At 37.8% G+C, this 17560-nt stretch overlaps 1 protein-coding gene across 1 annotated transcript; it reads right to left on the reverse strand.

Annotated features, from left to right (window-relative positions):
* Positions 1 to 9487: 9487 nt before the first annotated feature.
* Positions 9488 to 12541, reverse strand: LOC133710133 (transcription factor bHLH77-like). Its single transcript, XM_062136130.1, has 8 exons — positions 11328 to 12541; positions 11019 to 11228; positions 10846 to 10911; positions 10666 to 10734; positions 10492 to 10563; positions 10163 to 10390; positions 9989 to 10067; positions 9488 to 9873 (listed from the first exon to the last, which is right to left on the reverse strand). The coding sequence occupies exons 1-8, from the start codon at positions 12225 to 12227 to the stop codon at positions 9836 to 9838; spliced, it is 1662 nt and encodes a 553-aa protein (XP_061992114.1). The 5' UTR covers positions 12228 to 12541; the 3' UTR covers positions 9488 to 9835.
* Positions 12542 to 17560: the final 5019 nt, after the last annotated feature.

Genomic DNA, 17560 nt, shown 5'->3' on the forward strand with positions numbered 1-17560 from the left:
AATATAACACCTATAAGTAACACTGTACTTATTGAAAAGTTGTCGCTTGGAGAAGAATGATAATCCAATGTCTCTATAAAGAGACTTGTGTCATAGTGATTTCAATTCACTCTAGTACACCCTTCTGTAATTTTTAGGGTTGACAAAGTCTAAGTATATCATCACGTTTACAATATTCAAATTCATTAGAATTGCCTCTTTCCAATTTGGCCAATATTATAGTTTGTCGACACAGCGAAACGTGGTATAGTATACAATCTAGATGATTTTCAGTAGCGCTATTATAGATGAGATATCATCAAATTTTGATCTAACACATTCATATATGCATACATTAGCTATAATAAGCTTTATTAATATCAAGTACTCATTCCTCTTTTAGTGAATGTATTGTCTCTCTAAGACAAATTAATTAGAGAATGTGGAGCTTTGTGTAACCTCATGAAGAGCGTTATAGGGCTTGTATAATATTCCCTCATAGGGAGCTTGAAACATTGGACTTGGTGGATACATTCCATATAAATTCACGCCGTTACAATAGTGTTTCCTCCCCCTAACGATGGGAAGACTATCTAGTTTGATCATTTGTAAAATATGATTGCAAAAATATTGGATTCATCATATCCACTGGGGGATCGCGAGCCCAAACTAAACTTTAGGTCAAAAACTTGTAGTTAATGAGTGTCACTTTCTCAATTTCTCATCATTGATTGAGACTTTTTTTCTAAATGAGACATGGTGGATATGTATCACAAACCATGAAACCAATTCATGTCATTTTTCATAAATGATATTTCTCCTCCTAATGATGAGAGAATTGTCTTATTAAAGTGACAACTCGGAGATATGCTATAAATTATAATTTCCTTGTTAGGAAGGTTTGCAATTATTGTTGTATTATACAACAATGTCAAGTATGTAAATGAGTCTACATGACATAGTAATGACACATTGGTCACGCCAAAATAATTTTATTTGACTCAATGAAATTTTTAGTTCATGATATAGTATACATTACTATACTCATAGTTGATTAATACAACTTAAAATAGGTAGAAATTTCATTAGCAATATATGAAATGGTATTCCATATAGGTAACATAATATGAGCTCAGTTGGAGTCATCAATCAAGATCTGCAACTCTTGAAACAATTGTTACCTTAGCTTTATGAAGCATCAATTGTGAAAAATTATCAACATTTGCGATGGATAATGTCTATAATTGCATTATATGCAAGACAAATATGTTTGTCATTATGTTTATCATGAACATTCATAGTTCAAATTGTATTTATTGATGAACAAGTGGTTGATATTATTGTTTGACACTGAAAACAAATGACAAAATGATATACTCGAATTTTGAGTTTGGGACAGTGGTCTATATGGGTATAAGCGGATACTCCAATAAATAATAGATCTAGGGATCATAGCCCTCATACTCAAAACATTTGGTTTGAGTCTTCACAATTTATAGCATGTTCTAAAACTAGAGTGAACAGAGGTTCACACGTACTCATAAAGAGAAGGGACAAAGGTCCTGACATAAATGGAGATCAAGAAACAAGAGGTTTAAATCTATTTGATTGTATAATAATCAGTGGAGAAACTTTAAGTCCACATGCAATTGGATCAAGAAACATGTAGTTTCGATCTCATTATAAATTGATAATTTTATATCAAATTATCAGATAAGATAATAAGAGGAGATCAAATTGAAGTCGTTGAACTCATGAAAATACATACCTCTATTATGTTGGAAACATAATTGATATTGTTGATACCAATTCGTGAGTACCATATGCCAAAATAGAGAGATATTCATTTAGAGTCAATAATTGATACATGCATTAATATAACATTATAAAAAATAATCAAACATTTGTTGTAGTCCTGTGGTTAGGATATCTGGCTTTCACCCTAATAACTGGGGTTCAAGTCCCCGCAATAGAAAACTATTTTGTTATATTTTTTCACAAGGAAAAACGAAATAATCATATAAGGTAGATATAAGTCATTAACTACAATCAATGTACGTAATTAAATGTAATTATTATACGACATCAAATGTAATCAAGTAGTCAAAACGTAATCATATAAGGTAATCAATGTAATTAAACTGACGAAACAAAATCAAGGGAGACTGAAAAAAAAGGCCAAAACATAGGAGGAATTTTTCCATGCTACTGTCACACCAAATAGATTGTGTGATGCTCCACTTAAAAGCTCCTACATGGATATTGGATCCAACTCATATCCACGTTGAAAACTGATTATGTGGATCCAACTCATAGGCTGAAAATTTAATCGGTGCCAAGAACACTGCCATTGATCATGTCGTCAACATGTTTTCCATTGTCCACAAAAAAAAAAAAAATCAGAGACATTGAGCTTGCTATTTTCACTGACAGGTTCTCCACATAATAAGAGAATAAGAGAGAGAGAACAGAAAAACAAAATTTAGGAGGAGGTAGAAGTGTGTATTATTCATTCTCATGGACCCTTTTATATATGAGTTGAGTTTACATCCTAAGGACATAAAAGATAAGAATTTACGTGGATAGTCACATATTTATAATATTTACAACAAACATCTATATATTTCAAACTTTTTAGTTATCAAGCAATTCAATCTTTTTCATAATACAGTCACAGACATGAATCTTTTTTGTCAAGCCGTAAACAATTTTATGATCCATTAGTGTAATTTTTGTTACATTTTACATTGGGTGGTTCTAGTTGGACCTCTAAATTTGATATTTGAACCTCTATCTTTTTTAAGTTGTTAATAGAGTTTGTCAATTTTTTTTTTTTTTTTTGAATAAAGGGCTGGTGCGGCTGCCCTTAAGCCTTGATTAATGAAACTACCGAATACAGAGGGGGGGGACATTGAGCCTAAACCCCTGATTACAATAAGCATCTAGAGTATTTTTCGAAATAATATCAGAAATCTCTACATAAGACATGTATTCTAACAAACACCAACTAGCAAAGAGTACTCTACTGGCTACTCCATTTGCTTTAACATAGCGGTGACATAACTGAAAGATAACTTGATATGTAACCCGATTACAACGTAGCATAATTACGATAAGCACAGCTTTCCTACTATGTTGCCGTCAGAGTATAGATCCGACGACACTTAGTCTCACCCTGCCATTAGGCGGTAGCGACCATTTGACAGGAACTCGCCGCCTACCTAGAGTAGACAAGGCACTTAGAGTGCATACACAGGCACAAAGCCCGACTAGCCCTACACAACTACGGTAGGGATTTATTGCTCGCAAATAGCGCAGACAAACTAAATAACATAAATTTAAAACAACATTAAAGGAAATAGAAATTAAAGGACCTAGGGTGAAGCCCCAGGCCCATAACTGGGCCACTGACCCAACTGATTCCAAGGGCCATACCCAAGCCCAGAAAGCCAAGGAAGCCAGGCCCCTTCTCGCTAGCCCAAACCAGGAACGCCACCGCACCAACCCACCACCACGCCCACCGCTCCACCACCAATGTCAGACCTCCTCCGTCTTCACGCTAGCACCGCCGTCGGGCCACCAGCATGGGACAACATTCCGCTTCACAAACCCAGACCCACATAGCCTCACTCCAGATCTCTAAACAAAGTGATAGCTACCCCGTTCGCCGCTCATCTCCAACCTGTCCCTTACCTGTGGTGGCTCCGCCGCCTGTCCCACCGCGTCGTCGTGGATCCACCCGACCTCGATCTCACCCTGCACCCACATCCCAGATCTTGATGCTGCAACCTCCTGCACCTAGACCTGACGGGAAGAACCGCCCCTCAACTGCTGCCTAGGGGACTCGGGCACTCCCAAATTGTCAGCCCGTCCGGCCGCACGCACTGTGCACCAGCAAGGCCAATGGCCCGCGCTAGCGCCGAGGCGCAGCCAGACAAGCAGCCACAAAGCCCACAGCGTTCTCTAAGTGTTTTTTCTCTCTAGGTTAGTTCTCTAGGTTTGTGGGTGTATATATATCCATAGAGTTTCAATTTTAGGAAGTACTAGGATATGACTTTGTCAACTCTTATGAAAGGATAAATAGGACAAAGAGAGAAAACAAAAAAATAATTAAAAAAGTTTCTTATATCACCTATATAATGTTATAATTTACCTAAAAATAATTAATTTCTATACATTGCCCCCTCATTTTTTTTTTTTGAATCAATCCATCAATGATCGTCATTAATTCTCAAGCCAGAATGATCATTACATATCCCTCCACTACCATTGGCTAGACAGTCAAGAGGTTGTGGGATACCACGGTGATACATAGGAATAGACCACCCATTAAATACCTAGCGCTCACTGAAGGAACCAAGCCTATAAGCTATGAAAATACATAGCAAATAGACAAGCAGCTACACTCATTAAGGAACTAACAAGCATAGTTCCCTAAAATAGGGTTATTGCAAGTAAACTACGGATATTCTACAGGCCTAGGTTTAACACCCGGCCCAAAAGAAAAAGTAAAAGGCCTAGGGCAATAACTAGCAGCCCATAAGCCCAACTGGAAAAAAAAATCCAACCTAAGACCCAACAGACAGGCCCAGATACCCTCAGTTGCCGCAGTTGCCACCACCAAAACTAGAAAACAGCTCCAACGCCTTCCCAAGACGCCACAACCCAAGAGGCCGAAACGAAATTGGGCAAACCGAAACATCTCCGAAACCCAGAGGATTCGGACTTCTTAGTCCCCAAGCCGTCACAACTCCCATCGATGTCGCTGCCGGAGTTTGGAAAGATTAGGCACTAGAAAAACCGCTCCTTGGATCAGTGCCTGCAACCTCCATAGCCACGAAACCTCAGATCTGGAACTCATGCTGACTTCTCTGCTGCAATCTCCAAGCCCGACACTCCCAGAAAGCTTTAGGCCTGCAATAGAGAGCAACACCAGTCCGGCAACACGAATTGCACACCATTAGTGTGTCGCCGATGATGGGGTGCCACTGGCAGACGAGAATAATCTTCGCGAGGTTTTGGAACCAAGTAGAGGCGGCTTCATTGCGAGCAACATTCGTCCGGTAGCATGAACCACACACCAATCTACTTCTACTAGTCCCCCCCCCCCTCATTTGATACAAAAGTAAATTCAAAACAATCTAATTTGAAATTTCCTTAAACTAAATTCATTGAATATTTAGGTTTAGTTATTACTAATTAAGATTCAAGATCAACTCCTTTTATTTAGATTAATCGATACATATATTACTTACTTGGGAACCAAAGACTTTTTAGGACCATCCATATTTAAAAAAAAAAAAAAAAAAAAACTATGATCTGGATTAACACAAAAATATTGTCTACTTATTCGGCCCCTCCAAGAATTAATTTATGGTTTCGCCACTGAAAGTACACCAAAAGTCTAGGCAGCTCCCTCACAAAATTCTTCGTGGTTGAATTGATAGAGATAATTAAAAGGAACAACAAATTTAATTGTTCAAGAGTGTTTTGATAAAATTTAAGAGGTGTACTTAGCTTTTTAAGTTCAAAAAAGTGAATTAGAGATTTAATAAGTAGGAAATGTCCAAATATAAAATTTGGATGCCCAACTAGAACCACTCTTTTACTTTTGAACTAAAAGTTATTTTAAAAAAGAATTTTAAAGTAGGAGAGTATTTCTCTCAACCTAGTCTTCTACGGAACTCTAGCCTCCTTCCCTAGCCTCTAGCCTCTTGCTATTGCTTCCTCCTCTCCATGGCCTCCATAGATCGATGTCGTCACAGCAAGCTTTGCTTCTCCTCTTGCTCTCGTAGAGAGTGGTAGTGCCCCGGATCTGGGAAAGATTGGTGGTGATCCTGTGTGCAGGTCCTCCCAATCTTTTCTACTTGGCAAACCTTTGATCGAGGATGACAATGATGTGCCTCTTGTCACTCTGAAAAAGAAGACGGGTAGACCGTTGTAAGTAAGAACAAGAGCCAATGTCCCAGTAACTGCAATTGGAGGTTCGGTTTCTAACCCTAGAGATAAGGGCAAAGGAAAGCCTTAGGCTCTCCTGGTCTCTTGCCTACCACTTGAAATTGGGTCTTCTATTACTTTCTTCTTAGTTTACTCTAGTTGTACACCAATTGAGGTCTCTAAGCGACTAGGTTTACTTTTTAAAGAGGGGTTAGTAGTAAGGACTTGATTTCTTGTTGTTTAGGCTCAATAAGTGAGCATATGTGTTAACAGTGAGGGTCACCTGTCTTTTGCTTGGCGGCTTGTGCCATTTAATTTTTTTGGTATGAGACAGCATCTGATATACGTGCCTTCTGGCCATGGATAAGTAATGAAATTATCTATTTTCTCAAAAAACTAAAAGTTATTTTAAATTAAGTGTTTAGTTTGCGCAATAGGCATGAGAACCTAAAGATGAACAATTGTTAGTATTGAATTACTTCACTTTACTTTATTAATGAAAATTAAAAAAGAAAATATAACTTTTTTATATAAAAAAATACTACAATAACAAATTTACAAACTTTTTTATATAAAAAAATACTACAATAACAAATTTACAAACAAAGTCTTCTAGGACAACCCGACCCAAACGAGTCAAAGTTGAAGGCCCTCATACACTGCGAGGAAGACAACTGTCCCAAACTAAAAGAAAAATAAATGAGAAGAAAATAGAATTGAGTAGTATATTTTATTAACTTTTGATAAGGTAGCCTGCATGGCTGAGTATGTACTTATTAAGTATGTGGTATTACCAAATGATAATTAGTAGTACTCAAATGTAAGTTGTATTGACTTTTTTCAATTTTCTTATGTGAATTCTACAATCTTCAACTCGTCTCCTATTACTAGGTTTGCACAGACAACCAATTCTCGCATTGAAAACTAGTTGTTAATTTGTAGACCAATATTAACGCATCATTTTGAGCTCCCAACCATTATTCATTCACTTAAGCCAACACATCTTTTTAAAGGGTAGTCATTCTTTTGATATCCATAAGCTTGAGTTATTGTATGTTTTCCAAAGCCTCATATAAGAAAGTAAATTCGAGCCCAGAATATATTGAAAATAAATAACCGCTCTAATACCATAATAAAATGCAAACAAGCTTAGTCCACTACTAATTAATATTATTTTGACATGATTCCCAATTTAATAACTTATTGGGTGCGAGTCTTTTTATTTTTTATTTTTTTGAGTTGAAAAGATCATTTGTTATGCAGTTTAGCAAGCACTACAATAACAACTCATCCCTAGGAGTCGACAAAATCACCTGTTAATAAGGTATATTTTTCTTTTGCCTTTTTTCTAATACAAGATTTTCAAATCTTCAACAAAATTTAACACAAATTCAAAATGTCACATCAAGGATGAAACTAAACTACACTATTACGTTGCCGCCTTGTCCAAGGTAAAGACTTCACCATCATTTGTACTATAAAGAAAATGTTGTAGTATTTGGTTGAAAAGAAATTAAACAAGCTCAAATGAACACCGACTTCTCTGAATTCGGTGACATAATTAATTTTATTTATATTGTGTTTACTTGTAACAATTTTATTTTTCTGGTTTCTTTCGTAATACAACTAATTTATTCAGTTTGTTAAGATGTGAACGTTACTCCAATCCAGTTAGCATAGAGGAATTGTGTCTCAACACTCATGTTTGTTTTGTCTACTAATGACTAGACTGTTCACTTGAATAATTTGTTTGGATGTCATTGTCAATGTGTCAAATGTGATAGTGAATAATTTGTTTGAAGAAAATCTTTTCAATTTTTTTTTAAAAGGATGCCTAGATCATAAAGAATAAGAAATGTGATGATGAAAATCAAGGCAGCTACTTGGAGGAAATTTTCCCAAATTTATTAAAAGGATCTCTAGTCTAGATAAGGAAAAGAGAATGAACAAAAAAAAAAAAAAAAAATCTGCACTGACTAAAAATTTTCCAAACTCAATGAAAGATAAAAATTGGTGGGAGAACCTCCAGTATTTTAACAAGGTGAGATCATTTCAACCTTTTAAAAACGATAGTATAGTATAGTGTAAGGGGAGTGAAATTCAAACTTCCCATTTTACAATCCACATTTCATGTTTTTTTTTTTAAGTATCTTAAGTTTTTTTTTTTGTAGTGTGCAACTGTGCATTGTAAAAATATTATGTTCAAATACTATAAAAGAAAACATGGAGTGTGGATTGCAAAATGAGGAGTGTAAATTTCAATCTCCTAGTGTAATTACATATCATGACTTACTTTCTGGGCAGCAATAGAAACAACCACAACCTTATCTAGACTGGAGATCCTAGGCAGTACTTGGAGAATAAGTAGACTTAAACTAAAATAAAAAAACTAATTAAAAGAAATGTAAAACGATACCCTAAAATTATCTAAATAATGAAATATCAAAAATTACAAATTTATAATTAAATGACAAATCAATGCATTGATGTTGCCCCATATGCTTCTCTGACATATGAAAAAAGATTCATGGATCCAGAAGACGTGATATCAAGACCAAAAGCTTAACGACCTACTCGAAGTTCCAATACCGCGTTGATGGAAGCCCCACCGCTTGGCTCGAGGGGCTGCGTACACAACCCTAAGATCGCCACCATGGGACTCTCAAACATCTCATCTCTAATACTAGGCTGTAACTTACCTAAAAAGTATAATGACCAGATTGCTCTCAGAAAAAAAGAAAAAGGTCCAATGGCCAAAATCTCTAGGACAACGTACATTGCAGTTTCTTTAGGCGGGTTTAGAAACTGAAATCTCCCTACAAGCTTTGATGGAAAGTCCTTTTTATCATCGAAGGGTATCAATCTGCGTCTGATATCCTCTTCTTTATTCTCCCACTTATCCATTTTCAGATTTTTCTTTCTCAAATGCATAAAGCACAAAGTTCTCTGATATTCCCCCAGCCAAGTCAGAACTTCACTGCTGCCAACCTGGTCCACTCACTGATGCTGTTTTCAATTCCTAATTAAAATTATACTTCATTCTTGTCTGCTTTGATTTGCTGCATAGTAAAATTCCAAGTCCTCAAATGGCTTTGGATTCCAGCTCAAAAACACACACACCTTTCCTTTTCTATGTCCCTTTTTTTATATTTCTTTTCACAAAAGATGGAAAATTTGAGTCACAATATCATTCTTAATCATAACTTGGACTTAAGACACCATTTGTCCCTACTTAACTACTTAACGTACAGCTGGTTTCCAGTGAGGAATGGTTAACCCACAAGTTAAGGGATTTACCTCAAGATTCAAAATCATGTACCTTTCATTCTGATTTAGGGCCCATCATCAAAATCCTTTCCAGCAAAATTGATGGCAACTCAGAGATGTCTTTCTCATTGAACTATTTATGTTTAGTTGCTGAGAAGATAGGTACAAAAAACACTATTGGTGGTTGAAATGGTGGGTTTGTTTGCTTTTTCACTTTTTATCAGTTTCTCAGCAACAGCATAAGATTCTCAATAAAAGTTTACAACAGAATAGAAGATGAAGATGAAGAGTGAACATTGTAAACTGTCTGAATGAATCTCAGTAATATATGTTTATATTATCAAATGGTAAGTTGATGATACACAAGGTTTGGATCAAAACTAAAGTTTACATAAACAACTCTCCTTCCAAGTTCTTACAATGCTACTACAAGTATTAAATGGGGTCTGCTCTTATGGAATTGGTGCAATTAGTTCTAGGATTTACATTGTGGAATTCTTGAAAGATAGAATTCTCCAAAGAATGTGTTGCTGAATCAACTTGCCAATCAGAGAGAGACTAAAATTAAAATGATGGAGAGACTGTTATTTTCCTCCAGGCTATAGATTCATTCAAACTGGAATTCCTCTGTATATACAGTTAACGGTGTTGATTAATGCTCAACTTTCATCTGAGCTGAAGCCCCTGAGCCTGCAAAGAACAAAAAATGAATTACAAATCCAAATCCAAACCCAAACCCAAAAGCTGAAGTATTCACAATTACTACTGGTTACATTTATAAATTTATAAAAATTGTACTACTTACCATGAAGGCTCTGCTGCTCGATCTGGCCAAAACCCATCTGAATCATACTTTGAAGATCATCCTCAAAAAATTGTGGAGCCTGAAAGATAAATTTTGAGTAAGCCTTGAGTAAATGGTTAAATGTAAGTAAGACTGTCAAGAGAGTGAACAGAGTCAAATATTTCCTTTAATTACCTGAAGATTTGCTCCACCAAATCTATCAAAAGCAGGTGATTGCATGGTTGAATTTTGAGTCAGTGAGGCATTTAAAGTTACTGGAAACTGCGTCTCTGTCTCATTAGAGATGCCGTTGCTATGTAAAGCTGGAAGTTGCTGGGGTTGATACCCAAAAGGAAATGATACGGGGACTGCGGAATCTAATTGGTAAAGAGCATTTTGTAAAGCTCCTTGAGATTGAAGGATCTGAAATATGATGCAATGTAATAGATAAAGTTAGTGACTGGAAAATGCACAAGGAACCAACCCCACAAAGTTATAGAGTAGTTAGAGAATGTGTTACTTACTTCCTTTGACAGGAGAGCCTCCATGTTCAAATCCATTCTAGGATTCACAGTAGACAATTTCATTGAAAGAAACTGAGCCAATCACAAAAATGCAACAGAAAAACCATTTAGCAAGAAAACTAGGTGTTGCAATCACAACATGTATGGAGGAGCCTTGAGACAATCTGAATTTACCTCAACTTGGCGCTGCAACGACTGAACATAGTTAATGATTTCATCTAGCATCACAGCTTTCCCAGTTACCTGAAATTCAGAACCAAACCAGATTTAGTACTATTCCTCATTCTTCTTTCTATCAATATTGCAGAACAAGTAATTGAACTATTTAAGCTGTATTTTACATGTTTTATGTACCTTGTTGCAACCAGGAACAAGATCTTGAAGAAACTTCATCCTTTCACTAATTTTCTCTCTTCGAACCTGACCATATGGTAAAATTCATCATAAATATGATATAGCAATGTAAACATAAATCTAAAAGGAAAGTGCAAAAAAGAACAAAATGCAAGGGAATGCGTTAAACATACTCTTTCTGCCAGACTATGGCTATCAGTAGCCTGACCCCTTCTGGCTCTGACATGGATATAGTCCTTTGGAGGCTCAACAGGCTCTGAACTATCCTTGGTAGCTTTGCTACCTCCATTAGGTTCCTTGTTTGACTTTTGAGTTTCCTTTTCATTCCCAGAAGCTTCATCAGTTTTGCTTCTCTTGGCATTTGGTTGCTCTTCAGTTACAGCCTGCATTTAATTCACTCATTGGATTTAATCACAATTCTCAACGGAATAAGAAAAACAAAAATCTGAACAATTATTCATGGCAGAGTTAAACTGAATTACCTTGCCATTTTTAACAGAGGGAGATGAAGAGGTTTCTTTGGCTTTCCCTCTTGGAACAGTTTTCCTCTTCCTTGAGTTGGAAGCATTCTCTGCTTTCACACTCAAATCCCCAGCAGGGATCTGCTCAGAAACTGATGACCCTTCTCTGGAATCACCCAATTCACCATTTTCTGGGGTGGAGGACCTTGAGAACCTGCTGAACTTCTTATCAGGAATTGCATTCCCATCTTGAGGTGAAGAGCTTTTGATGCTGCTTTCTTGAACACCACCCATTTGAGATCTCAGTGACTGGTTGCTGGAAGCTCTCGAAAGCTTGCCTGAATCAAGTTTCAGCATTGATCTGTAGGCCAATTCAGCTTCATTCAAATTGAACTGACCATTCAGACCACCACCAAAATTTCCAAAGCTGGAAAACCTTGCTGCCCTCTCTACAAAACCAGGGTCAGCTGCAAATGGAGCCAAAGTTGGGTGTGATGAGGGTGCTGGAACTGGCAAATTGCCTCTCATCTGTGGATCAACCATTGACAAGTTGAGCTTAGTAGGCGGTGAAGAGTTTAATGGGGTACTGTAGCATGAATTGTTAGTACTGTTATTGTAAGACAGTGAAGATATATCTCCAGAGTTGCAAATGCTTCCTAATCTTCCAATTACTTCTCTTATCATATCTCCACCGCCTTCTCCTCCGGGAAAGGCGGTGGCACCGACGGCGTTGGACGCCGCCGGTGAGGACACCATAGAGCTCAAGGCAGACTCAAAGGGATCGCTCTGATCCATTGAATTGTCCCAATTGGCACTGAAATAAGAATTGGGAAGTTGCTGTGGAGCACAATGGAGCTCATTGGACTGCATTAAGCTTGAAGGGTTCCAACCGGGTGCGGCTGAGTTGCTGTCCTTTTCCATTAGTAAGGGAAAAAGTTGAAGCTTGATTGAAAAGAAGGTAAAGATCGAGAAGAATGAAGCAGAGAGAAAACCCAAAAGGCTTGTTGGGGAAATCTTGAAGTGGGTGCTCTGTTTCAGTAGATATAAGGAGGAAGAAGCAGAGGTTGAAAGTCAGGTTGGTTTGTGTCAAAAGGACATCACAGGTAATGATGAAGATGATATGGTCCTTGGATGTCACTCAATTGTGGAAGGGAAAAGGAAGGAAAAACAAAAAGCTTAAAAGCGAGCGGTGAGTGAAGAGAGAGCAAAGACAGGGAGAGAAATGAGGAAAGTGGAGAGGAAGCAAAGACATAAAGAAAGCAAATTTCTATTTGACCTTTCAAGACTATTATTTTATTATTTTGTTGATATTGTAATAATTTATTAATCATTTTCTTTTCTGGTCATTTTATTATTTTATTATTTTGGTATCTTCATTTCTTTTATGAAATTATATTATTTTTTTTTTTTACTTTTATTGAATCAAGAATTAGAATAGACGAATAGTACATACACCAAATAAGGAAGACTTATACTGGTACACAACTATTCCATAAGAATTAAGCGCTTCCGTGCTTATTACAAACAAAAGTGTCTCACCTTTAAAAGGAGAAATATATTTCGCTAGCTACTCATGCTGAGCATGCAATTGTGGTACATGAACACCTAGCACTTTTAAGAAGACTCATAGAAGCACCACTTGCCAATATAAGCTAACCAACTTGCAAATAATCAAGCAGATGCAATCTCCTTCCCTTTAGGCTGTGTTTGTTTCGCGGTATTGGGAAATGAAAGTGTTTCCTTTCTTGTGTTTTCCTGTGTTTGGGATGGCCAAGGAAGGGAAAATGATTCCCAAAGGAAAGAAAAAAGAGGAGGAAACTGGTTCCCCCCCACCCACCTCAGGAAACGGGTTCCCCCCCCACGGCCCCACCCAGTTGCAAAATTATATGACTAAATTGTCCCTGCTCAAAATCATTATTTGCTAATATAACCAACTGTACTTGTTGTTTGTATGATTTTTGCACTACCCCTGCAATGGAAACTAAAATGTGTATCTGACTACATTCCTAGTCTTTCCAAACACTGGAAAGGAAAATTGCTAGGAAGTGCAATTTCCCATGCCTATGGAAAGAGCAAGGAATTGATTTCCTTTCCTTTCCTTTCCGCGAACCAAACGCGGCTTAGGGTTGAAGTTATCAGAACCTTTAGGAAAGGAAAATAGAAGCAAACCATCCTCCCCCACACCAGCTTTCTTCTTCAAACTCTTGCATTTCTTTGGTGAAGTTTTAACCTTCATTGAACATGAAATTGAACCAGGAGCAACAATCTTTGAGTGAGCCTTGTTTTTGCTTCATATAAGGCGTCCTCTCTTCTTCTCCGTCTTTAACTGCAAGTCCAAAACTAGCTAACAGCATCCAGATTGGACCCACCCACTGCAAGACTCAGCCTAGGCTTTTGTGAGGACTCCAGTTGTTCCTCTCTTGGTCAGCATTGTCCACTGAGGGTGGTATTAGATGCTTCTGCTACTTCAATCTCCCTTATCACGTAATTCTTGTTCTTTATTCGTTACTAATGTAATGTACAAAAAAAAAATGAAAAAGTGATGACTCAATTATTTGCTTCATAGACTCTTCATGACACTTTTTAGATTCTTTTAGAGATATTTTAATCACGGTCCAATTTGTTACACTAATTTTGATTGTAGTCCGGCCACTTTTTTATTGTTAATTGTGGTCAGTCTTTTTTCTTTGTTGTCCATTTTTTCCATTAAGGTAATTAAAGGAAACAAATCAAATTATATTGAAGTAAAATAATTATAATAAACAATATGCATTTAGAACTATGTAAACATATAATACATGCAATATATGATTTAAAAATCTAATGTGCTGCCTCCCTGCCGCGCTCTCAAAACACAGAAACCCTAGCGTCGAGCTTGCGACGCCCTCCTCCAACAACCTCATGGCCTCCATTGAGGATGTCACAGCCAACTTTGCTGCCTCTCTGGCTCTGGCCAGAGGTGACGTTATCGATATCTCCCACATGGTTGGAGGATCCACGACTCAGGGATCTCAGGCTTTCTTGTTAGCGCATCCTTTGACAAGGAAACCATGCAACAGTGCCGATCTGCAACGCCATTTTCGAAGAATCTGGGTACTGGATGGATCAGTCAAGGTCCAAGAGTGGCCTTCCACAGATATATATTCTCCTTTGACCAGAGGAAGGATCGAAACAAGGTGCTGCGAGGCGGGCCGTGGTAATTCAACAAGGCGCCGGTGATCATGCAAACCTACGATGGTCTTGCTGCGCCTCAGTCGATCCAGTTGGAAACCCTATACTTTTGGGTAAAAATCACCAACATCCCACCAGCCCTGGAAGAGAAGAGTACCATCATGAACGTGGCCTCTATGGCGAGCACATACCAGGAAATCGATCAAAAGCTATTTGATCACACTGGAAAGATTAGGGTACGGGTAGCACACGACATCTCTAAACCCTTCCTCAACAAGATGACTCTAAAGCTTGCTCCTGGTGTTGTAGCAGAGATTGAATTCTTCTTCGAAAATCTGATTGGTAAGTGCAGGAAGTGTAACCTAATTTACCATACCCAAGGTGTCTGTCAGATCGGCTCACCATGCAAGCAGTCTGACGAAGAGGAGCAGGTGCGTCTCCCTCTACCAGAGTCATTTATGGGGTTTGCTGAAAACAGGTTTGTCAATGGTGCGTTCAAGTTCCAAGGTGTGCAAACACCGATCTTACCTTCTGTTGTGCGAAACTGTTTGGTTCTGGTGAAGGCAATAAGCCTAGGAAGCCGATAGTTATATGAAACGGCAATATGGTGAAGCATGCTGCCACTACTCGTACTGAGGGTAATAGTACGGATGCCCTAGCATTGGTACCATTTGAGGAAACATCGGCAGATTTGAAGAGAAACCGGCCAGCCTCTCCCTTCTCCTCCCCCAAGAAGCTCAAGCTTCTGCTTGGCGAAGCATCAGAGAGTATCTCAGGAATTTCAAAGAAGCTGAAAGTCCCGGAGTTCCATAACAAATTCTCGGCTAAATCTCTGGGCTTAATTAAAGTTCCAGGCGGAATTTTGGTTCCTTAAGAAGGTACAATCCAGAAGGAGGAGTCGCAGCTGATCAAAAAGAAGAAAGGTAGGCCTTTGGGGTCGAAAAACAAAAATCCTTCCAAGAATAGGAAAGTATCTTCTGAAGAAGTGCTGAGTGTGCTCTGCCCCACCAAACCTCCAAGCCCTAGTGTTAAGGGCAAGGAGAAAGTTTAGTTTTATTTTGTTTTGAACTTAGCCTATTTACATGTCATTGTAACATAGTTTATAGGCTTTCTTGAATAAGTGAGCATGGGTACCGTCAAATGATCAGATGTAATCTATGTATCGCTGTGGTTTACCACAAACTCTTTATCTACCCATCGATGGTAGAAAGAGGATATGTAATGGTCCTTTCTGGCCTGAGTCATTATTAATATATCGATTTGATATTCGTCAAAAAAAATGTAAACATATATATAATACAATGTATCTATATCATAGAGTTGGAAAAAAAAAAAAAAAAAACCAACTAAGGCAAACTAAGTAGTATCAAATGGAAGTTGTCACAACAATACTTAGAGGTATAGTCGTAGATATTCCATAATCAAGCTTCAACATTATTCTTAATTAATAGATAGGAAAAAAAAAATCATCACTACTTACCTTCTTTTAAGATATGCAAAATGCATCTCGGTATCTAGAATAATATTACTTGTGTACTAAGTATCAAAAATGGAAACATATTCTATGCACAAGGTAATTACAAAAGAGCAAGGTAGTTAACATTGTGCCTAGTAAAAAAGAAGAAAAAAAGACTCATCGCTTCTTACCTTTCCCTTAAGATATTATCTGTGTACTGGTTATAAAAGTGCAAACGTATCTATGCACACGTAATGCAAAAACAACAAGGTAGTTTTAACATTTTTCATTTTTCATTTTTCATTAAGCAACTTACTTTTTCCTTAAGATATGAAAAACTTTTTCCTTAAGATATGAAAAATGCATCCGCCTTTCCAGAATATCTCTAATTTGTATTGTGTAACTTAAGATGCAAAGGTATATATGCACAATGTAGAATACTACCTCGTTAAATGGATCAGAACATATCTTCTTATCAAAACATACCCGTCTGAAATTTTTATTCAATTATGTAATGAAGGTTGATTAACAACATCATCGTGACAATTATATATTAAAGGTATATATGTAATAGGTTTTCGACAAGTCTATACTAAAGAAAGATTTTAGCATTACTTATACTAGACATCTATAAGAAGGAATCGAAGTCCAAAAATGTGGGAAGCCACACAAAAACTTGTGAAAGCAACTAAATTAAGAAGCCAAAAGAGAGAGAGAAGAGGAAATGATGAAACTAGAAGAGTAAAAAAATGAAATGAAGTAATGAAAAACAACAAGAATAAGAAACCGATGAGAATAAAGGAGAAGAAAAAAGACATTTTTTTTAATCAAAAGAGGTCAACCCATTATATAGATTCAGCAAGCAGTATAAAAATGAAACACAGGGTCGACAGAAAGAATTGTTCCTCAGAGTACCCTGAGACTCCTATTCTAAAACAAGAACAAGAACCCAATTTACCCCCAGTACACCCACCTTTTAGGAAGTCCACTCACCATTATTTCAAACAAAAACCTAGAAACTTCGAAGCAGTAAATTAAAATAATCCCTCAGAGCATCTGGTTTTTGCGACTTGAAAAAGAAACTAAATACTAGGAATGGAAGATGACAAGTCACCTTCCATCCCCTCCAAAGTTAGGCAAGCCCAGCAGGCCCACCCAGCCCACCAAGCTCTAGCCCATATGGCAATTACAAAGGACACCCCCATGTTTACTAGGGGCACCCCACTGCACCCAGAAAATTGCAGATCTCTGAAGGCAGCAACTCCCGCCGCCACCAAAGAAGTCCGGCCCCATATGGAGATAGGTCGCCCTTGATCCTCATCCATCACCAGCTTCCAACCACCGCTGCAATACACGTCACCACCACCACTAGCAACATCAAAACCATCCCTAACACCCTGAACTCGAGCCCAATAAAAGAAGCTAAACCCGTTCTCAACACCACCAACAGCAGCAAGAGAAAAATCCAGTCAGAACTCCTCTGATCGCAGACGTGACTCATCCCCGGCACCGCCGAGTACTCTAACCACACCATCAGTCCTCCAATCGCCTTGGCCGATCGTGCATACAAGCCTCTGACCCGTCAGAATCGGATCCGGAAGCCACCACCCGAAGCCACTTATCTCGT

The sequence above is a fragment of the Rosa rugosa genome, chromosome 5, assembly GCF_958449725.1.
Source record: "Rosa rugosa chromosome 5, drRosRugo1.1, whole genome shotgun sequence".
NCBI classification, from domain to species: Eukaryota; Viridiplantae; Streptophyta; class Magnoliopsida; order Rosales; family Rosaceae; genus Rosa; species Rosa rugosa.